Here is an 18,098-nt window from a genome sequence, read left to right on the forward strand (position 1 = left end):
GGGGGGAATCCAGCCCCTGCCCTGTCACGGCAGAGAGCCTTGACAGGATCGAGAGGTGAGCGAATGCCGGTATGTGTTCGCTCATCTCCCGATCTACTGAGCCGACCTGTGACAGTCTCATTGTCACAGGTCGGCTAGAACTATGAGGTGAGTGAAAAGCACTCGCCTCATAGTTCTCCTTTAAATCCTGCAGGTTTCATTAAAATAATAGCTGGTGACCCCGTCATGGAGATCCTTGTTCAAGGACAACGCTCCCTTTCTCCCGACTCTGCGCCTACATTTTTACGCTCCATAATAGAAGTCACCAGCACTCGATGATATGTGCAAGAAGTAAAGCACTTTTTATTCAATCGTCACATGCGTCAAGCAGCCAACGTTTCAGGGCCACTCAGGCTTCCTTCTTCTGGGCAACACAGTGACGTCACTATGTCGCCCAGAAGAAGGGAGCCTGCGTGGTCCCGAAACGTTGGCTGTTTGACGCATGTAACGATTGAATAAAAAGTGCTTTACTTCTTGCACATGTCATCGAGTGCTGGTGACTTCTATTATGGACTGTATCTGACACGGCGCCATCCATGTTGTCACTTCAAGCACCAACCTCTTACTCAAGGTCTGTCTGTTCGCTGTATGGAGTGCAGGTGATTTTGTATTATTGATTACATTTTTACGCTGTCACATGGGCATGAAAAATGCAAGTAGTCATTTCAACACATAATGCACAAGCATTTTCCACAGTGGTCACCATCAGGAGAACCCTTCCTGAGCAAAGATATGTAGATGACTCTGGAATGCATATGACTCCAGAGACAGGAAGGGGCTGCAATGAGAAAACAAGAGATCAGCATGATGTATTAATGAGCACAGAACTGTATCGATTTGTGTATTTTATATTTGCTTAGATTTCAGCTTTCAATATATGGTATGTTTGTACAGATCACATGAAGGTGCTCAATCTGTCAATCTCTTTGCTACTGTTGTGATATCAGCCACATAGGAAGCACTTTGTTTTCAATAAGCCACTCCACATATCGACTTGCAATGTAAGAAACCGCAGTAAAGCACTTTAATTTTGTAGCACTGCTAAAAGAAGTGGAATCTGCATATGTAATGATTAAATATGGCTGACCTCCTGTACACAAGGTTATTAAACAAACAAAAAAAACACAACACACGGATAACATCAAAATGATCTCTTTTACAATGGACAATGTATTGTGTTTTCACATCGACTCCACATCCTTATTCCCACAATACTTTGGCTGCGAGTTTCAAGTACAGGATTAGTCTGGACCTGTCCTCTGCAGAGATTACAGGATATGCTGACACACTCTGCCATCTCCGGGTGGCTTCAGTGCAAAATCCGTTTTAGTATCTGCGTCATTCACACAAAATGGAGAGTACAGATAAAATGGCCTGGCACGGGAAAAAGCTGAAATCACTGCAGAGTGGTTCAAGTGCAACCTCTGCTGTCCAAAAGAAGGAACTGCAAGCAGATAATTACTCCCCACTATCAATGAAGGGACCTCTGTTTCTTTTTTCTTAAACATTTTCTGTTTACAGCTCATTTCCAGGATTTGGGCTAATTAAAATATAGCATGGGTCAGCAGTGGCTTTAAGTGGCTGTTGGCAGCCTCAGGGGCTAGCTTCCTGCAAAAGTCAAAGAGGACCATTCTCTGGTAGTTACACAATGAACAATGTCGCTTTTGCTAGGAACAGTGTGTGACAATTAAGTTAGCCATCCCTGAAGGGGAATCCCATGATTCAGAAAGATAGCAGTCTTCCATGCCAAGCCATTTCACTTTGTTGGTCTTAATGTCCCCTTTATTTCACTCAGAAAAGAAGGATTTACTGTCATAGTACAACTTAATTGCAGCTGCCATATATTCATCTTCTATGATGACTCACCAAAACCGCATTAAAAATCATCACTGCAACTATAAAAAGGACAGAACTGGGAACAAAGTTGGGCTTATTTAATAACCTATATTATAGGAACAGTGCATTAACTAGAAATCCGCAGTCACATCACTGTGACCTGGCCTTGCAGGGCTTTGCACACTTTGCACTTTTGCAATTTAAAATCTAACGCTAACACCCACTAAAAAGTGTACCTGTCATCAGAAATATGTGGACTTCTTTCCTGGCTTCCTTCTCAAGATAAGAGCCACCTAAATGTCTTTGGCCAGGTAGCCCTGGCACTATGCTGTCTTTCCACAAAAGTAATTTTTTCAATCAACTTCTGCCATAGAAGCAGAGTTGAAACTTGTTGGATGAACAGTGGCTGCAGCAATCGTTCATGTATTCTGACTACGGGTACTGGCTGTCAGACTACAATAGCTAGAAAAATGTGCAACTTAAAGTGACACTTAACTCAGGAGTTAAATCTTAAAAATACATTCAAGTACCTGAACTATTAACACAAATGTATCTTATTTGTGTACCTCAAATCATCTCTGAATTGGTGCTGACACTGGCCTTCCTTCTGGAGAGTGGCTACTTCTGATCCCCACGGTCCCTGTGTGTGTTGTAAAGTAGTCACCGCTCCAAGCTCACTCCCGGGATGGACTACAATCTCAATACAAATTTGTTAACGAAACGTGAGATTGAAGTCCATCACAGGAGTGGGCTTGGAGCGGTAGCTACTTCACAACACACAGGGACCATGGGGAATAAAAGTAGCCACCCTTCAGAAGGAAGGACAGTGTCAGCACCAAGTCAGAGATGATTTGAGGATCTACAGCTGAGTGATACACAAATATGCTACATTTTTGTTAATAGTTAAGATACTTGAATGCATTTTTAAGATTTAACTCCTGAGTTTAGTGTCACTTTAAGTATGCAGCTAGTGAGAGTCAGAATTCCTTATCTGTACAGTTGGCCTAGGTTAGGCTGGGTTCACACCTGGGCGTACGGAATATGCACGTTTGCCGCGATTTGCGGTAAAAGAAATGCGAGACAAACGTGCGTTTACGAGGGCTATCCGGCTGTATCCTAATGGATACGCGCGGCACATACGCCCCAAAGAAGCTCCTGTACTTCCTTGGGCGTAGGGCGTTTTTCAGCGCGTTCCTACTCGCTGTAAAACGCCCAGGTGGGAACCATGCCCATAGGCAATCATTGGTTTTCACATGTTGAGCGTTTTACAGCGCGCAGGAACGCCCAGGTGTGAACCAGGCCTTAGAGAGTGAAAAAGATCTAATATTAAAGTATTAGCATGATGGCCAGGCAACCGGCATTTTCAGGAGGAACGCTCAGCAATGGCAGTCTACATATTTCTCTCAAGGCAAGGGTAATTTAACATTACATTTTTTCAGTTCCTATAATCTTTGGAAACCTTTTATGTTGTTTCACTTAAAATAGTATATCATTGTGCACTTTACACTAAAACTATTATAGACTTAAATGTATAATACAATATTATTAGTTATAATAAAAAGGTAGCTATCTATGGCATTATATACTGTGTGAACTCTTGAATGCAAAACTTTATTTAAAAAATATAAAAAGGACCATTTTTTAAAAGAATGTTCACAGTTCCTTGTCCCTATATAAAGACAAGTCAAGCAGCAAAATCTTTCCCTCCATAAGTTTGTTCAGTGTTTGAAGAAGTGTTCAAAGTCTTTCAACTTTCATTAAACACATTAAATAGCTATTTCTTTAAAGTTAGGTGACATTGTTCTGATTCGATGCTTTACACCTATATAAATATGTCTAGGTAAATGCACACACATATATGAGAAAGCAGACTGCCAAGATCAGATTCTTTTGCACAATAAGTTCTTTATGGTCATTGCACAATCTGTTGATGCAGCTGCAGAATACAGGAGAAACCCGATCTCACATGATACATTCACTCAAGACAAAATGGAGGGGGCGCGATAAAGGAGAGCGTGTGATGTTTAGCACACTAACATAATAGTTTAAGGGAAGAATGACAGATGGCTGTGGCTGTAAAGTCTCTGCCAGTGAAAAAAAAAAAAAAAAAAGCTGCTGGTCAGCATTGAATTGTTTTTACAATAAACATGGCTCCTTCCTCTTTTGTCAGCATGGCGGAGGGAGGAAATAGGGTGGGGATCACAAAGGAGGGGGCCTTCACTACGGATGAAAATAGGCTGGGCGGTTTCCTAGGTTACGAGGAGTCATCCAATCGGATTTCTCTGACCTCATTGCGGTAATCTGAGCCAAAAGTAGCTCAACTGCACACCTCTGGTGGCTGAAAATGAAAAGTGCAGCACAGATTTTAAAATGCATTGAAAAAAATCAAGAAAAATGTGAATAAATGGCTTTAAAAGACATTTAAAAATCAAGAAAAAAATGCCTTAAATTTTATTTTATATTGCCAATGTGGAATAAGTGATTCTGAAAGAGAAAGACTCATAATATGACACAGGAAAATTAAATAAACAGATATAAAACAGGATAGTATGCAAAGCAGTTAAGGTGATTTTAACACTTTTGTGAACTAGCATAGAATAGTTTTTGTTCATTTCTTTTTACTGGCAGAAGAAAATAAAGGAAAAAAAGGGAAAATGCAACTACCATGTCATAGGACTGGTAAGCTGCATAATATTTTAATTTTTGTTCTTGGGTGTAGATACACTTTAAAGAGTGGCTCCACATCTGCCGATGAGCTGGTGGTTAGCAAAGCGATGTTAAAGTAAATCTCACATATTATTGACATCTATATCTAAAAATGCTACTTGCCTGACCCTCTGGCTAGAGTCATTGGGAGTTAGTGACTTGGAAAGTATCTCTCTGAATTCCCTGATCTAGATACTTCTTCCAAGTCAGTGACTGTTAAAGTATGGAAGCCAGAGGGTCATCATATTAGACAGGTAACAAGTACTTTCAGGACGTCACCAATGACAACCTCTTTCAGGACCGGTTTACATTAAAGAAACACCGCAGTGGAACAGGAAAAGGTTCACATTTATACTAAAGGCTTGTTCACACTATGTGCGGTGGCCTGCGTTTTTTTGCACAAGAACAAGGCAGGTCACCGGCACAGCACACAGAAAACCCTGTTCACACTGCAACACTGACTCCAGGTTGGGTGCCATGGAGCGCACCACAGTCAGTCCTACAAAACAACTCTGCTGAAGCGCTTTCACTTTAATTACATTTCATTTTGGAAAACGTCAATAAAAAAAAATGGAAACAGTGTGATGTGTTGAAAATTATTTCAATCACCCAGTCGAGTACAAGTATAAAGCCTGTATTTTTAATATACTTTGCAAATGATTAGGCATTATGGCTGAATGCAGATTCATCTTATTTACTAAGCTAAGTGAACATTCACATACACTTTTGGGTTGTAGTAGGAAGCTAAATAGTGAAGGATACATTGGGAGAACACTAAACTAAATGGAAATAGTGTCCCAGTAGGTTTCAAACCCAGGACCCAGTGTTCCTAGGCAAGAATACTAAGCCACTACTTGCTTCTGGATATGTTTGATCTGTGATATTGCGTACAGCAACAGCATGTAGTCCGGCTTTTTACTGTGCTACATGAATTTTCTGAAATTATTGTCTGTCCTGTGCTGCCCAATGGCAACCTTACCCAGCTTTTAATTCATTTCATTCCTTTTCCAAGATAAGACTCACTAACTGCTTCTTAGAGAGAAAGAGGCCATTTAAATGTCATCTACTTTTATAAGTGATATCCAGCGATAGAACACTTCGTAGGATTTCATAGCAGTAGCAGAGTCTTGTACTGTGTTAGAGACAACACATTCAGAAATTGTGGCGTTTCGGTAATGCACATTATTGGTTAATTCAAATTATTGGAGATGCCAGTGACCGTAACAAGGAAAATAACATTGTGCATATGCATTAATATATAAAATATAAGACAAAGTCAGGGATATAGTCCTGGAAGCTGAAATACTACCGCACATGAAATACTCAATTCACTCAGGTATCATATGTGACACTGAATGAAGAGCAATCATTAGACATGAAAATTAGGTAGAATGAGGATTCCCCAACTTAATAATGGTGTATTAAATCAACAAAAACTTGAGGCATAGGCAGTAAAGGGTAATAAGCATTCCAGGAAGAAAACATGGCAAGAGTAAGTGGAAAATATAGGAAAGTTAGATCAGAGCATATATGGGAAGAGGAATAAACTGTAGACGGTAGAAGGAAAGGGAAGGGAGGGAGGAAGTAGAGGAGAAGGATGAGAGACACCATCAGAACAAGTCATTAAGAGGAATAATTCAGGGATTGGAAGATTGGGATATTGTTCCAATGAATAGAAGCATCCCCGGGTTTATTTTAAGAGAAAGAGAGATCCAAGCATCCCATATATGGTGAAATTGACATTGAAGATGTTGTCTATATGCTATATAACATTCATATGTGCAGTGGGAAGAAACTTTGAGAATTTCAGATATTGAAGGAATATTTGGTGTACGCCAATTACGCGCAATAGTCTGGCTGCAAAGAGGATATGCATGATGTGCTTTCTATAGATGGAGGGATATACGTCAATGAATATACTTAACAAAGCTAGTTCAGGTGAAGGTTTGGCAAGGATACCAGTAAAAAAAAAAGGTAATTATTGTAAATATTGAGCGTCAGAAACTTTTTAGGGTTTTGCATGACCAAAAGATATGAGGTAAAGTGCCAAGTTGGCCGCAGTGTTTCCAACTAAATGGGGGTGAGGATGAAAAGATTTTGGACAGCTTGTATGGAGTAAGGTACCTGGTATCTGGATATTATTTTTTGGGGAACTTCCCAATGATGAATGCACCTAGAGTGAGAGTGTCATCTTTAGTGGCTATTTCCCATTGAGAAGTGGAGAATGTGAGATTTAGGTATTTTTCCCACTTGAGCATATAAAGGGATTTTAGTAAATTCATATGGAGTATTAAGTAGAGTATAAAATCTGGAAATTCCTCCTTTAGGTTATTGAGTGGGTAGTACCATGCCTTAGCAGATATAACAATTGGTTGAAATTGGTGGGACTGGCAAAAAGAGAGAAATTTGAAAATATGGGTATTTATCCAGGGGAGTGGAAACATCAAGTAGGAAGAGAAGATAAACCGCTCTTGCGGCAAGAGGAAAGATTGAGGTGAGGAATTAGCAATTCGAAGGCGCCAAGCAGTATAGGAATTTCATGCGTTATGGTGTTTCCCTTTTCAGGATGAAGTAGTAAAGACCATACTTGGGAAGTGGCTATTATAGTAGGAAAATCAGGTGGAGTAAGCCTTTTATTTAAGGAAAAAGCTGTCCCTCTTCATGTTTTATACAATCCTTTAAGTGACTATCTTGAGGAGTAAAGTACAAAGGCCAGCATTGCTGACCTCCTGGAGAAAATGCTACTTATCTTAACCTGGCCATCCACTTTATGAATTTCGGCCGGTCAGCACCCTTTCAGCTGGCATCAGCTGATGGAAGAACCTGGTTGGAAAACCTTCAAATGAACAGAGCCAGCAGCCAATGAGCTGCCAGCTCTGATTGGGTATTCTGACAGCAGCCGGTGGCTTAAACAGCAGGAGATTCCTTGATCAAGGATCCCAAGCATTGATGAAGGAATCTGCTATATTTTCTTCATTCATCCTGCAGGTTAAATAAAGAAAATATTAGTGTATGGCCAGCTTTACACAAGTACTTTTAAATCAGAGAACAAGCATTGTTTAGTGTCAACATTTCTTATCTCTATACTTGTTCCAGCTCAGCAAATCAGTAAAGTTGTTGGTGAATTTCTGAAACTTGTCTTTTCTCAAGTCTCAGAAACAGTGTTGCTGCGTGTCATACTTTATAGGCTTTGAACAATAGAAATCACCAGCATGTGACATCCACATCTCTGCCCTGATGACCCTGAACACAGTGCCATCCGTGATTGTCACTGCGAGCACCACTATTTTCACTTGGGCCGGAAGCACTGTAAGGAGTATACTAAAACTTGTTTTGTTCTCGTTCTGTGTCATTGTCCTTCCAGACTAAGTAACAATAAAGTTAGGTTTGTCAGGAAGAGAAAAAAAAAGTGCACAGCAGATTGCATCATACTGAGTCATTCCGGGTGTGGCAGGGGACTTAAACGAGTCCTTGCTCCATCTGGTGTTCAAAATTAGGAATTACAGCCACATTTACAATTGTTGTTCAAGTATTAATTCACAAGTTAAAAACCAACAACAACAACAAAAGTTTACACTGCAACATCTAGATTTAGAATTTTCTATTGAAAGTTTTTGTCCTACATTATGCTAAACTCAAGAGATTCATGTTGATTAACATTATTAGGGTATTAAAAAAACCTAAACATGTCCATTTGTGCACTTCTTTTATCATCTGGTTGCATGTAAAGTCATTTAGAATATTTGGAACCTTACAAAATAATAAATCTTTAGTGAAATTATTTATCAAGGTTTTTATTCTAAATAAAGTATTTTTTTATCCAAAACATTCATATGTTTTATAAACATTTGACACCAGGAAAAATAATTGCTCTAGTGCAGGCAGTCATTGATTAAAAGAGGCTGCAAAACAATTCCTCCCAAAAACTGTTGGACAACGTATGTGTCAAATAATAAATACAAAAAATGTGTGCAGGTTAAATTGCTGAAGGATGAGAAGGACAGCTGTGCAGTGAGATATCGCCCAAGTCTGGGATAAAAGGTGAGGCAAAGATGTAAAGGAAAGATCAAGCTCTCGCTGCCCTCCATCTAAAGCAAGGTGGACTACTTTGGCCCTCCAGTCGTGGAGAAACTGCAAGTCCTGTCATGCATCTGCCTCTGGGAGTCATGTCTGTGGTTGTCAGACTTTGGCAATGCATCATGGGACTTGCAGTTCCACAACAGCTGGGGGGCCAGGTTTGCCCACCCCTGATCTAAAGCAAAGTATGTCAACTTGCAAAGTATCAGGGGCCTCAACGGTTGCCCTGATGGCTCTGAAGGTCCACACATAATATTCAGTATACAAAAGAAAAATGTCAGAGACTTACTAGAGAAGATAATCAGAGACTACAGACCTGAAACAGGGACTGCTTGGAAACTGAAGACACACTATAGGACATAGGCAGAGACTGGGGGCATGCTACATGAGAGGCTTCCTTACAAATGAATGCTTCCATTTCCATAGCAATGTATATCTAATGTGCCAGTAATTCAACTAGAAGTGATCTGCTACCAAAACAAGTACAATGTACACTGCCCATCACGCATACATTATACAAATGCAATCCATCTCCGTTTTCTTCTCACTACAGTCAGTCTAGTTAAGAATGTGATCAGTGCAATGTAAATATCTTCAGCACACATTCACTAGAATTCATAGAGTGTTGCAGACTAGGTACCCACTCATTCTATGATTTCCTGGGCTTTTTTTTTTTCATTAAAATAAATACTCTCTAATGCTGATTTCTTGATTTACAAATGGCTGGTGTGGGTCCTGTTGAAAAAGCAGAAATCTGTCTCCTGTCCATGTGACAAATGGCGAGAGAGTCATGTGACTGTCAGTAAGGTGTATATGAATCTGTTGCAGAATTTCCTCAGAGAAAAAAATGTTTCGGTGACACAATTTACTCCAACAGGCCTAATTTACCTTCACTTTTCCCATCACCGATATGGTGGTATTTCTTAGTGAATTTGTCAGCAGCAGAATGTAAAAGTGTTGCACATAAGAACTACCTGAATCTGTCACATGCGTCCCTAATAGCAAGAAACCGGTTGCTCGGCTGTCACTAATTTTGAGCATGAACTTTTAATATGCCTAAAGTGCCAGAATAGTGTTGCAACTGCGTTACTGAAACCCCCCCAAATACAAACAAAATATATCACCTTTTGTATCGTTTGCACATTTGGAATAACAACAAAGTAAACAAATGTAAAAGCAGGAATGCAAACGGTGAATGTTCTGTCCAAACCTACTTTCAGATAAACATTATAATGTGTATTAAAACACATACTACTGCGACAAATAAAGAGAGATGTGCAAGAGGAATGGAGATCTCCTATGTAGCTAGGGTCCCTGACTTCCAGAGCCTCATACCAAAACAACTGGCTGTACCAATCATGGAAATTACAAGTGTGCAACAAAGTTTTATATTGAGAGCGCCAGTGTATGCTCGGATCCCCTTTTGTCATTATTATTATTATTATTTATTCACGCTCAGATGATTGTAGATTTACATGCAACTGCAAAAAAGGAAAGTACGGGGATAAAACAAAACCATATAGAGCTAGAACACAGCTATTGTACCATTGAGAAAATGTACTGATTCCATCACAAAAGGATCACCCTGTAGCAATGCTTTCACTTCTCTAAGGACACCCAAACTTGGGGTCCAGGCTGCTTAAAGTGTAAAGGTGCCCATACACCTGCCGATTATCGTAGGATAATCGCGGGTGATCCCGCGATCGTACGATAGTCGGCAGGTGTGTGGAAGGCGTGCAACCGCTTCTACTGTACGGTCGCACGTCTTTTGTCTTTCTAGCGCGCTGGAAAACCTGCGATTTTCGGCCGCACGGGCCGGGGTGCCCGCTCAGCATTGAAGACATCGGAAGCCCTCCCCTCAGCGGGGCGGGCTTTGCGATGATCGCACGTACGATCTGACTGTCCAAGATGGGCAGATCGTACGAGCTTTTAATTACCTTACAACCGATGTGCGATGGTTGTAAGGTGTATGGCCATCTTAACTTTATCATTAAGATGGGTATATACTGTTAAGATTTTTTTCATTCAGCTTTTAGGTTGAACGGAAAACACATTCCACCATCCATGATACACAGCGTGGGCGGAGGAATCACAGGCTGCAACTACTGTATTCCGACAGTCGGCCCAGACCTTAGTGTCTGCATCTGATCGGATGGAGGTGGTGTTCCATTGAAAATCTTCAGCCTGGCAGATGTCGAGGGGGAGCTGCAAACAAAGCCACCTAATGTGTGAATTTGGACCACTTCACTAAGAACCTGGCTCAGAGTATAGCCAGCTTAAGTCTTTAGTGATAAATGCAGTAAATAAACACTGCAACGATACTATCTTTTCTATCTCCAATTGATTTCCCAATTACTCAGATACTCAGAATAAACCACAGACCATTATGTGGTGTACAAAACAAAGTCACAGTAAATGTTGATTCACTTTTTATATCTCCGATAGCGAGGCTTGCATTTCAACTTTCACACTTGGTATTTACTAAAGTAATACACTGCCGATGTTATAGCTGAGCGTCAAGGACAAAAACTTTCCTTTAGATACATTCCCTAATAGCCACACATGAGATGAGCCTACTTTGTGTGCACTAAATGCCTTTACAAACACAGATATTACCTTGTTAAGGTAGCAGTGACCTCATCACTGAGGTGCACTGAGCAGAGCTGTGGGAGGGGCCCAGCAGGTCCACCAGCTACAGGCTGCATGCATAGAACTACAGGAGGGGGGCAGATACAAGACCAGCCACTCTGCACATGGAGAGAGAGCAGCAGTGACTGGTCTTTATTACAGGAAGCTCCTGCATAAAGATAAAACTTCACAATGGATTACTGCACTGATCTGGAAGTAATATACAAAGCACACCAGGACTCAAATAAAACACACATGCCTCTCTATTTAGACAATATTTCCTTATCACAGAGTTCAGCTTTAATGCCAGATATTAAGATTTCTAAGCAAAGGCCACATGGTGTGTAGTCTATTATATAACACAAAGGAAAACACCCATGCAATGACCAGCATTTTACAATAATGTAATATAAATGTATAGGGAGGGCATGGAAGCTATGTCTTAAAGCAAAGTAGTTATTCAACCAAAGAATGCAGAAGAGGGCTTGTTCATGTTCCATTAAGAAGGGACGTAGGTAGCAGGAAAAGGTTAGTTGGAGTGCCCATTTATCATAACATTACATGATGCAGCTAAAGCTTTATTATCCTGTTAATGTGCAGTTATCTAAAATGTTCCTACTATCTGAAAGGACATTCCATGAACTTGCACCAGTCACCTTTTAACCCCTTCTGCAGGCATAAAATGACACACACAAACAAGGGCATGCCTTTGATTCATCCAGCGTGGCATGCAGCTTTATAGATGTGTATGCACAGGAGGTCCCGGTTTCATTATCCTTCAATTACTGTCTCACAGCTGGCCTGTGAGCGCTGTTCAGAACCACGCTGAGCTCTGTTGATCAGTGTCAGCCAGCAAACCCCCTGCCTTTCCCCGACACGTCGGTTTCTAATCAAACAGCACGAACAGCAGGGAAGTTATTGATGCTTTCATTGCATGCTATTTAAGACTTGGTAAACTGCAGGAGCTTGATTAATATTGGATAATCACTCTAAACTGGGGACAATCACATTGTGACAAAGTTGCTTCCAAGTAAGAAAGGGAAGATGGAGTGACATTGGGGATCTTATGATTCGTAATGAGTTGATGTTATATCTAAAAACAAAAGGTATGTAAGTGATGGTGAACGCTTTGTAGATTGTCTGTTCACAGTGGACCGCATCTTTATAAAAAATATATATAATTTACAAAAAACAAAAAAAAGAAATCCTTATAAAAACATCTTATGCACAGACGTTACCTCTGATTAATCATTTTATGGGATGGTGTAGGGCAGGCTATTTGTGGTATTGTTGCACCATCTGGTGGTTAAACGTAAGACTGCAGGTGAAAGTCTATACACATTTATATATCTTTACAGCACACGTTTTACTTACTTTTTTTTTTACTAATAAATTATCTGGAGGTAAATAATGACAATAATAATAATCTTTATAATTATTATTAATACAATTTAATAATACACAACATAAATAGTTCCTCCTTTATCCAATCTGTTTACATGATTTAGTAGTTAATAAATACAGTTATTATGGTTAATAAATACACACCCGTGTTTATCCCTAAAAAGGACCAGTCTATAGCAATCTACCGGAAGTTTTAATTCCCACCTACCGCATGTGAATCCCTCATAAATATTTCTAATATCATATGGCATCAAGATACTATATGCACTTTTGTCGTCTGCTGCAAGAACTGTATAGGCTCTTTATTTATGCAAGCTCAGTTCTTCTGTTAGTCATCACATTTTCATTATATAACAGTTTTGTATTAAAATAGCGATTACAAATATATATCACCACTTGCAGTCTTATATCACCATCTGGTGGTAACAAGTAAGAAGGCATCTAAAAAATATATACCGAAAATAAACTTTTTTTTAAATCATTTCTATTTCTTGATTAATAAAGATCGTGAAAGTATCCAAATGTATAAATGATCTGTGCAAAAGCTGTTTCCAGAGGAAACCAACACCCTTCTCTTTATACAAATGTAATGGATCATCTATTGCTGTGTTAGGACCTAGCAATTATTTTGTATGCAATAGCGTAGCCCATAATGTAAATTTCCAGCAGGTCAGGATCATGGGGTTCAGCGAGCACAGAAATGCATTAGGCCACTGGCTGAAGGCATTCATAATTGTTACGGGACTCCTTAGTGAATCCTAATATCTTGCAGTTATTCTATCAGTAAATTATCAGGCTACTCTAAAGCGAACAAAAAATGACAGAGCAGACTGACAAATAAATGCTGAACGCACTGCGCAGTTCTGCTGAGACGGATACGCTGGCAATGATTATTACAAATGCAACCTTCTTCTAATTACAACTCATATAATATGGAAAGTAATAAAATACACCTAACCTTCCTGTGGGTGCACAGGAAAAGAGAAAGAATAACTGCAGTGCGTCCTTTGATTTAAGCCTTTTATTATAATAGTGCTAAATCACATTATCATTAGTGTGTTCTCTCAGTACTGTTGCTATGTAGAGAAATGTATAAGATCCTTTTTTATACAGCGTTCACCCTCTGGTGGTGAAAAGGAAAACTGCATACAGACATGACTGTGTGGTTTAAATACCGATTCGGCTCTCTTTTCCAGAAAAATAAATGAAAAAACAAAAACACAGAAAGGTTCTACAGTGCAGAAGTATTTAGGGAGTCTATTATATACTGCTTTCTAATTCAAATTTATATTGATTATACTCAAATAATTATATTAGCACACACCGGCTTAAGCACACACTAAGCTGCAAAAATAGGACAACTGTGCCACCTTGTGGAGATGCCCATATATTACAAGCAAAACAACAAGTCAATACTGTATGACATTAATTAAAAAAACATTAACAAGAAAAATGTTTTTTTAGAAGGAAGTTAAAAAGAAAAAAAAAAGGAATAAAGCCCTCATTGTTCATCCTAATCTCTAAAGCCTAAAAAGTGCCACTAAATCAAAGCTCAAAGACATGCGAAGATTGTATACGTGCATTTGCTTTATTCTAACTGTACTGCCTATCAGGTGGGTTCACATAACAGATTCTACTAATAGAGCAAAGCAGGACTGTTGGGACAAATATTGCATAGTATCAGATTATGTAGATTAGGTTAGAAGGCTAGAATTGAGTTCCAATGCAAAAAAAAGTTTCCAACAAAAGTTTTAGGTGCAAAGACCACAATATCATGCTAGCTAACCACAAAATGTTATCTCTGTTATACGTCTATTTTTCTTCTGTCTTCTTATGACAAATTAATGTTTGCGACTCACTGCACATATTTTTGCAATATTTCTCAACTGTGCAGTATTTGCGTCCAGCATTTGCAACATTAAAAGACCTCCAAACTGTCACACATTTTTGCAGTCCTCCTGAGCACTTGAGTATCACAAAGATAATTCGGCTTCACATCCTCAAGTCAGCTAAGCACTTGGGGAATATTCAGCTGTCATCGAGGAGGTTCCTAGCAAACTCGCGACAACTGAGACAGACAACTCAAGGTGCCCATACACTGGCGAAATTCCGGACGGTTTTTAATATACCGGCCGAAATTTGCACAGTGTGTGGGGCTGTCGGCTCCCTTTAAAAGGAGAACTATGAGGTGAGTGATTTTCACTCAACCTCATAGTTTGAGCCGTCGTGTGACAATGAAACTGTCACACGTCGGCTCAATAGATCGGGAAGTGAGCGAACGAACACATACCGTCACTCGCTCACTTCTTGAAACTGTCCCTGCAGAGAGCCGCGACTGTCACGGCTCCTTGCAGGGATTTCCCCCTCCCCTCCAGTGCTGACTGGTGGAACGGACAGGGGGCGGGTACAGCTGGCTCTGCCTCTAGACAGACAGAGGCAGCTGTCAATCACGCAGCTGGGTGGATCTCGACAGTAATGTAGGGATCCGTCCCGGCTACGGCGGTCTCAGTATACAGCGAGGTGAGGCTTGCGGTATACTGAGATTCCGGTCATGGGAGGACGCTAGTTTGTGTCTACCCGTGACACTTAGGAGAACTATGGGGAAAAACACTTACCCCATAGTTCTCCTTTAAGCCGGCTTCTGACAGTTGTGATGCAGAAAGCAAATAATGACTCACCAGACATTAGACCGCTGGAGCGGAGGAAGAAAGAGACTTGAAGGACCGGTCTTAACAGCCAGATGGCTCTGAAAATCGGGTTAGTATAATTCTTATTTTTGCACCTAGACAAAAATGAGCACTTAACCCTTACAGTGGGGGGGAAACCTCACTAATAATGTTTTTTTTTTCCTGGAGTTCTTCTAAGGGGAAAAAGTAGTGTATGTACAGTAAGAACTTATTTCAAGGTAATAGTGCTGTTTATCTTATTTTTGCAATGTAACATTCTTACAAGCCACCGTATTCTTCGAATTGCTTTAAACAGATTTGTTGATTCACCACAAGAGAGCGCTCTGTATTTTACGGACGTCCATTAACCTCCCTACTTTACAATGTTCAGAAAAGAGGCAACCACACAAAGTGCATTGCCTGCAGTGGGTTGGACATCTCACACACTTGTGAGAAGGAGCCATAAAAGAAAACCATTGTACAGCAATAGCAGAGACTGTGCCTTTGATAAGCACATATAGCTGCACATATAATGCAGCAAAATATACACATAAGATGTTATGTTCCCCTTAACCCTTTCGCTGCCAAGCCCTCCGGAACATTTTTCAAATCAGCTGGCCAAGCCATTTTTGAATTTTCTGCAATTTTTTCCTATTGGTTTGATTTTCAACTGCTGCGTTGCTAGCGTTTGTAAAAGACCCCCCAAACCATATATTTTCTGAAAGCGCAGGCCCGGTAGAATAAAAAGATGGTGATACTAAATTTGTAGGCCCTGCGATAATTGCGCAAATGTTTCTCAAATTAATATTAAAACCCTTGGCAGCGAAAGGGTTAAAGGCATATTGTCACTATTATGGCCTGTTTCTACATTAATACATCTATCTAACCAGTGTAATCTGCCCATGGAGAGAGGTTTTTATATTGCATGTGTGTTTATTATGTGCAAAACTGGGCAGAGAGGGGAAAAATAAATAATGCCCCTTTTACAATGTATGACGACACCCATTTTATTTAAAGCATATGCCATTTAAAAGAAGACAAAAAAAGAAAATAAACCCAATATAATTACTTTGCCGCACCCTTCTTCCCCTGACTGTCTGCTCTTCTTCCCTGTGTCTAATCAGAGGAAAGCGCCCGGCCTGCAGCTAAATGAGAGCCCAATTAATTAAAACTGATTGTAAGCAGAGATTGTAATAAGCACAGATCGCAATCTAAGTAAGCAGCGTCTGGCTTCACCCCTCTAACTGCGAGGTTTTCTATCAGCCTGCGGGGTGAAAGAAACATTTTAATCAGAGAGGAACAATCAGCTCCGCAAAAGAGATCACGCTCAGTGAACTTCCAAATTTGCTTAAGAAATTAATGCAACTGAACAAAGCAAACGCCAGTAGCATACAGAGTTATTACCTGGGCTTAACACTGCAAATGAGCACGCTAAGACATTGCTAAATAGTTAAAGAGACACTGTAATCGAAAAGAAAAACAGTTTGTAAGCAGCTAGGCCCAGCCCAAAGTACATGGGAGATTTAGCCAGGTCACCATAGATAAGCAGATGTTTAGAATAATTGGCAGGGAGACATCTAAATCCTCCCTTAAAGTCTATAGAGCTACCACTAATTTTGCCTGATGGTGACAGAGGTGCAGACGTGGTACCTTCACTTTTCTGGGGCCTGCTTATGAGGAGACCAGTAGACCTTCCACTCTATGGAAAGACAACCCTAATGCGTTTAACACAACCTTGTGTTTAATAATAAATCACTATGATTAAGCACAAGGTTGCATGAAACGCGTTAGAGATGTCTTTCCATGATGTTTTCTGGATGCTAATAGATCATATAAAATAAAGGAATTCACACTGATTCTGGAGTGCCGCAGTTTTCCTATGTTGGATATGATCTAACGTTTCATTTGGTGTGCAGGAGGCTTTAGAAAGGATTTTTTGATATAATTACACAAAGTAGAGCTAAAAAAAAAAAATCTTTAGTAGTGTTTCAATGAATATATATTTTCTTACATTTTCCTGGAGTTCTCATTTAAAGACATTCGTGAGGATGCCAGTTACTATAAAAGCTTTGCACAGAGAATGAGACAGATATAAAATGTGTGTCAAGATGCATCTATCGCTTCAACATCACAAACCTGCCATGTTCCTTCATCTCCAACTACTGCATACTGTAGTTTTGAAGAGGACGACATAATTTTTTTCCCTCCTTCTCCTTTTCTGTATAGAAGGAGTGAAAAAAAAACCCATGGGAATTACTGAAAATTCTCATTAAACTCAAAACCTTTCTGATCCTTCCAATGTCAAAAATGCCATCATAAATCACTAGCGCCACTCTCGCAACTACAAAGGGGGAGAAGTACGAGTGCGTTAGTCATATAATTTCAAATGTCAGTTAATACAGTGCCTTGATGTGTTCTCATTTTAAGGCAACATTTTAAAATGAATGTAACCTGTCTTTAAAGTCTACAGCTTTCGCTATAGCAACCATCATGCGAGATGAGAAAGCTGTGCAGGATACCTGCCGGAGTCTGGAAGTACGGCCCCTGCAAGGAGTACCGCGGAGTGCACACGCATGCTTATTGCTAAAACACAAATATCCTGTGGCTCAGCCTGGATGATGAGCAAAATGTGTCGGTGACAGGTAATTTCAGACCTATAATTTATTTCAAACAAACGAACAAAAGGTGCTTGTTTCACTACAAAAGCTGCATTGCTAAAAAAAAAAAAACAAAAAAAAAAAA

General features: G+C 39.9%; 1 protein-coding gene across 1 annotated transcript in view; it reads right to left on the reverse strand.

Moving 5' to 3' along the window:
* DIAPH1 (diaphanous related formin 1) overlaps positions 1-18,098 on the reverse strand; it is a 261,743-nt gene that overhangs the window by 42,382 nt on the left and 201,263 nt on the right. Inside the window, exon 18 of the mRNA XM_018570519.1 lies at positions 14,632-14,645. Coding sequence (XP_018426021.1) covers positions 14,632-14,645 — 14 coding nt within the window. The remainder of the gene's footprint in view (positions 1-14,631; positions 14,646-18,098) is intronic.

Source organism: Nanorana parkeri, unplaced genomic scaffold (assembly GCF_000935625.1).
Source record: "Nanorana parkeri isolate BGI_ZX_2015 unplaced genomic scaffold, ASM93562v1 scaffold1545, whole genome shotgun sequence".
Classification (NCBI taxonomy): Eukaryota; Metazoa; Chordata; class Amphibia; order Anura; family Dicroglossidae; genus Nanorana; species Nanorana parkeri.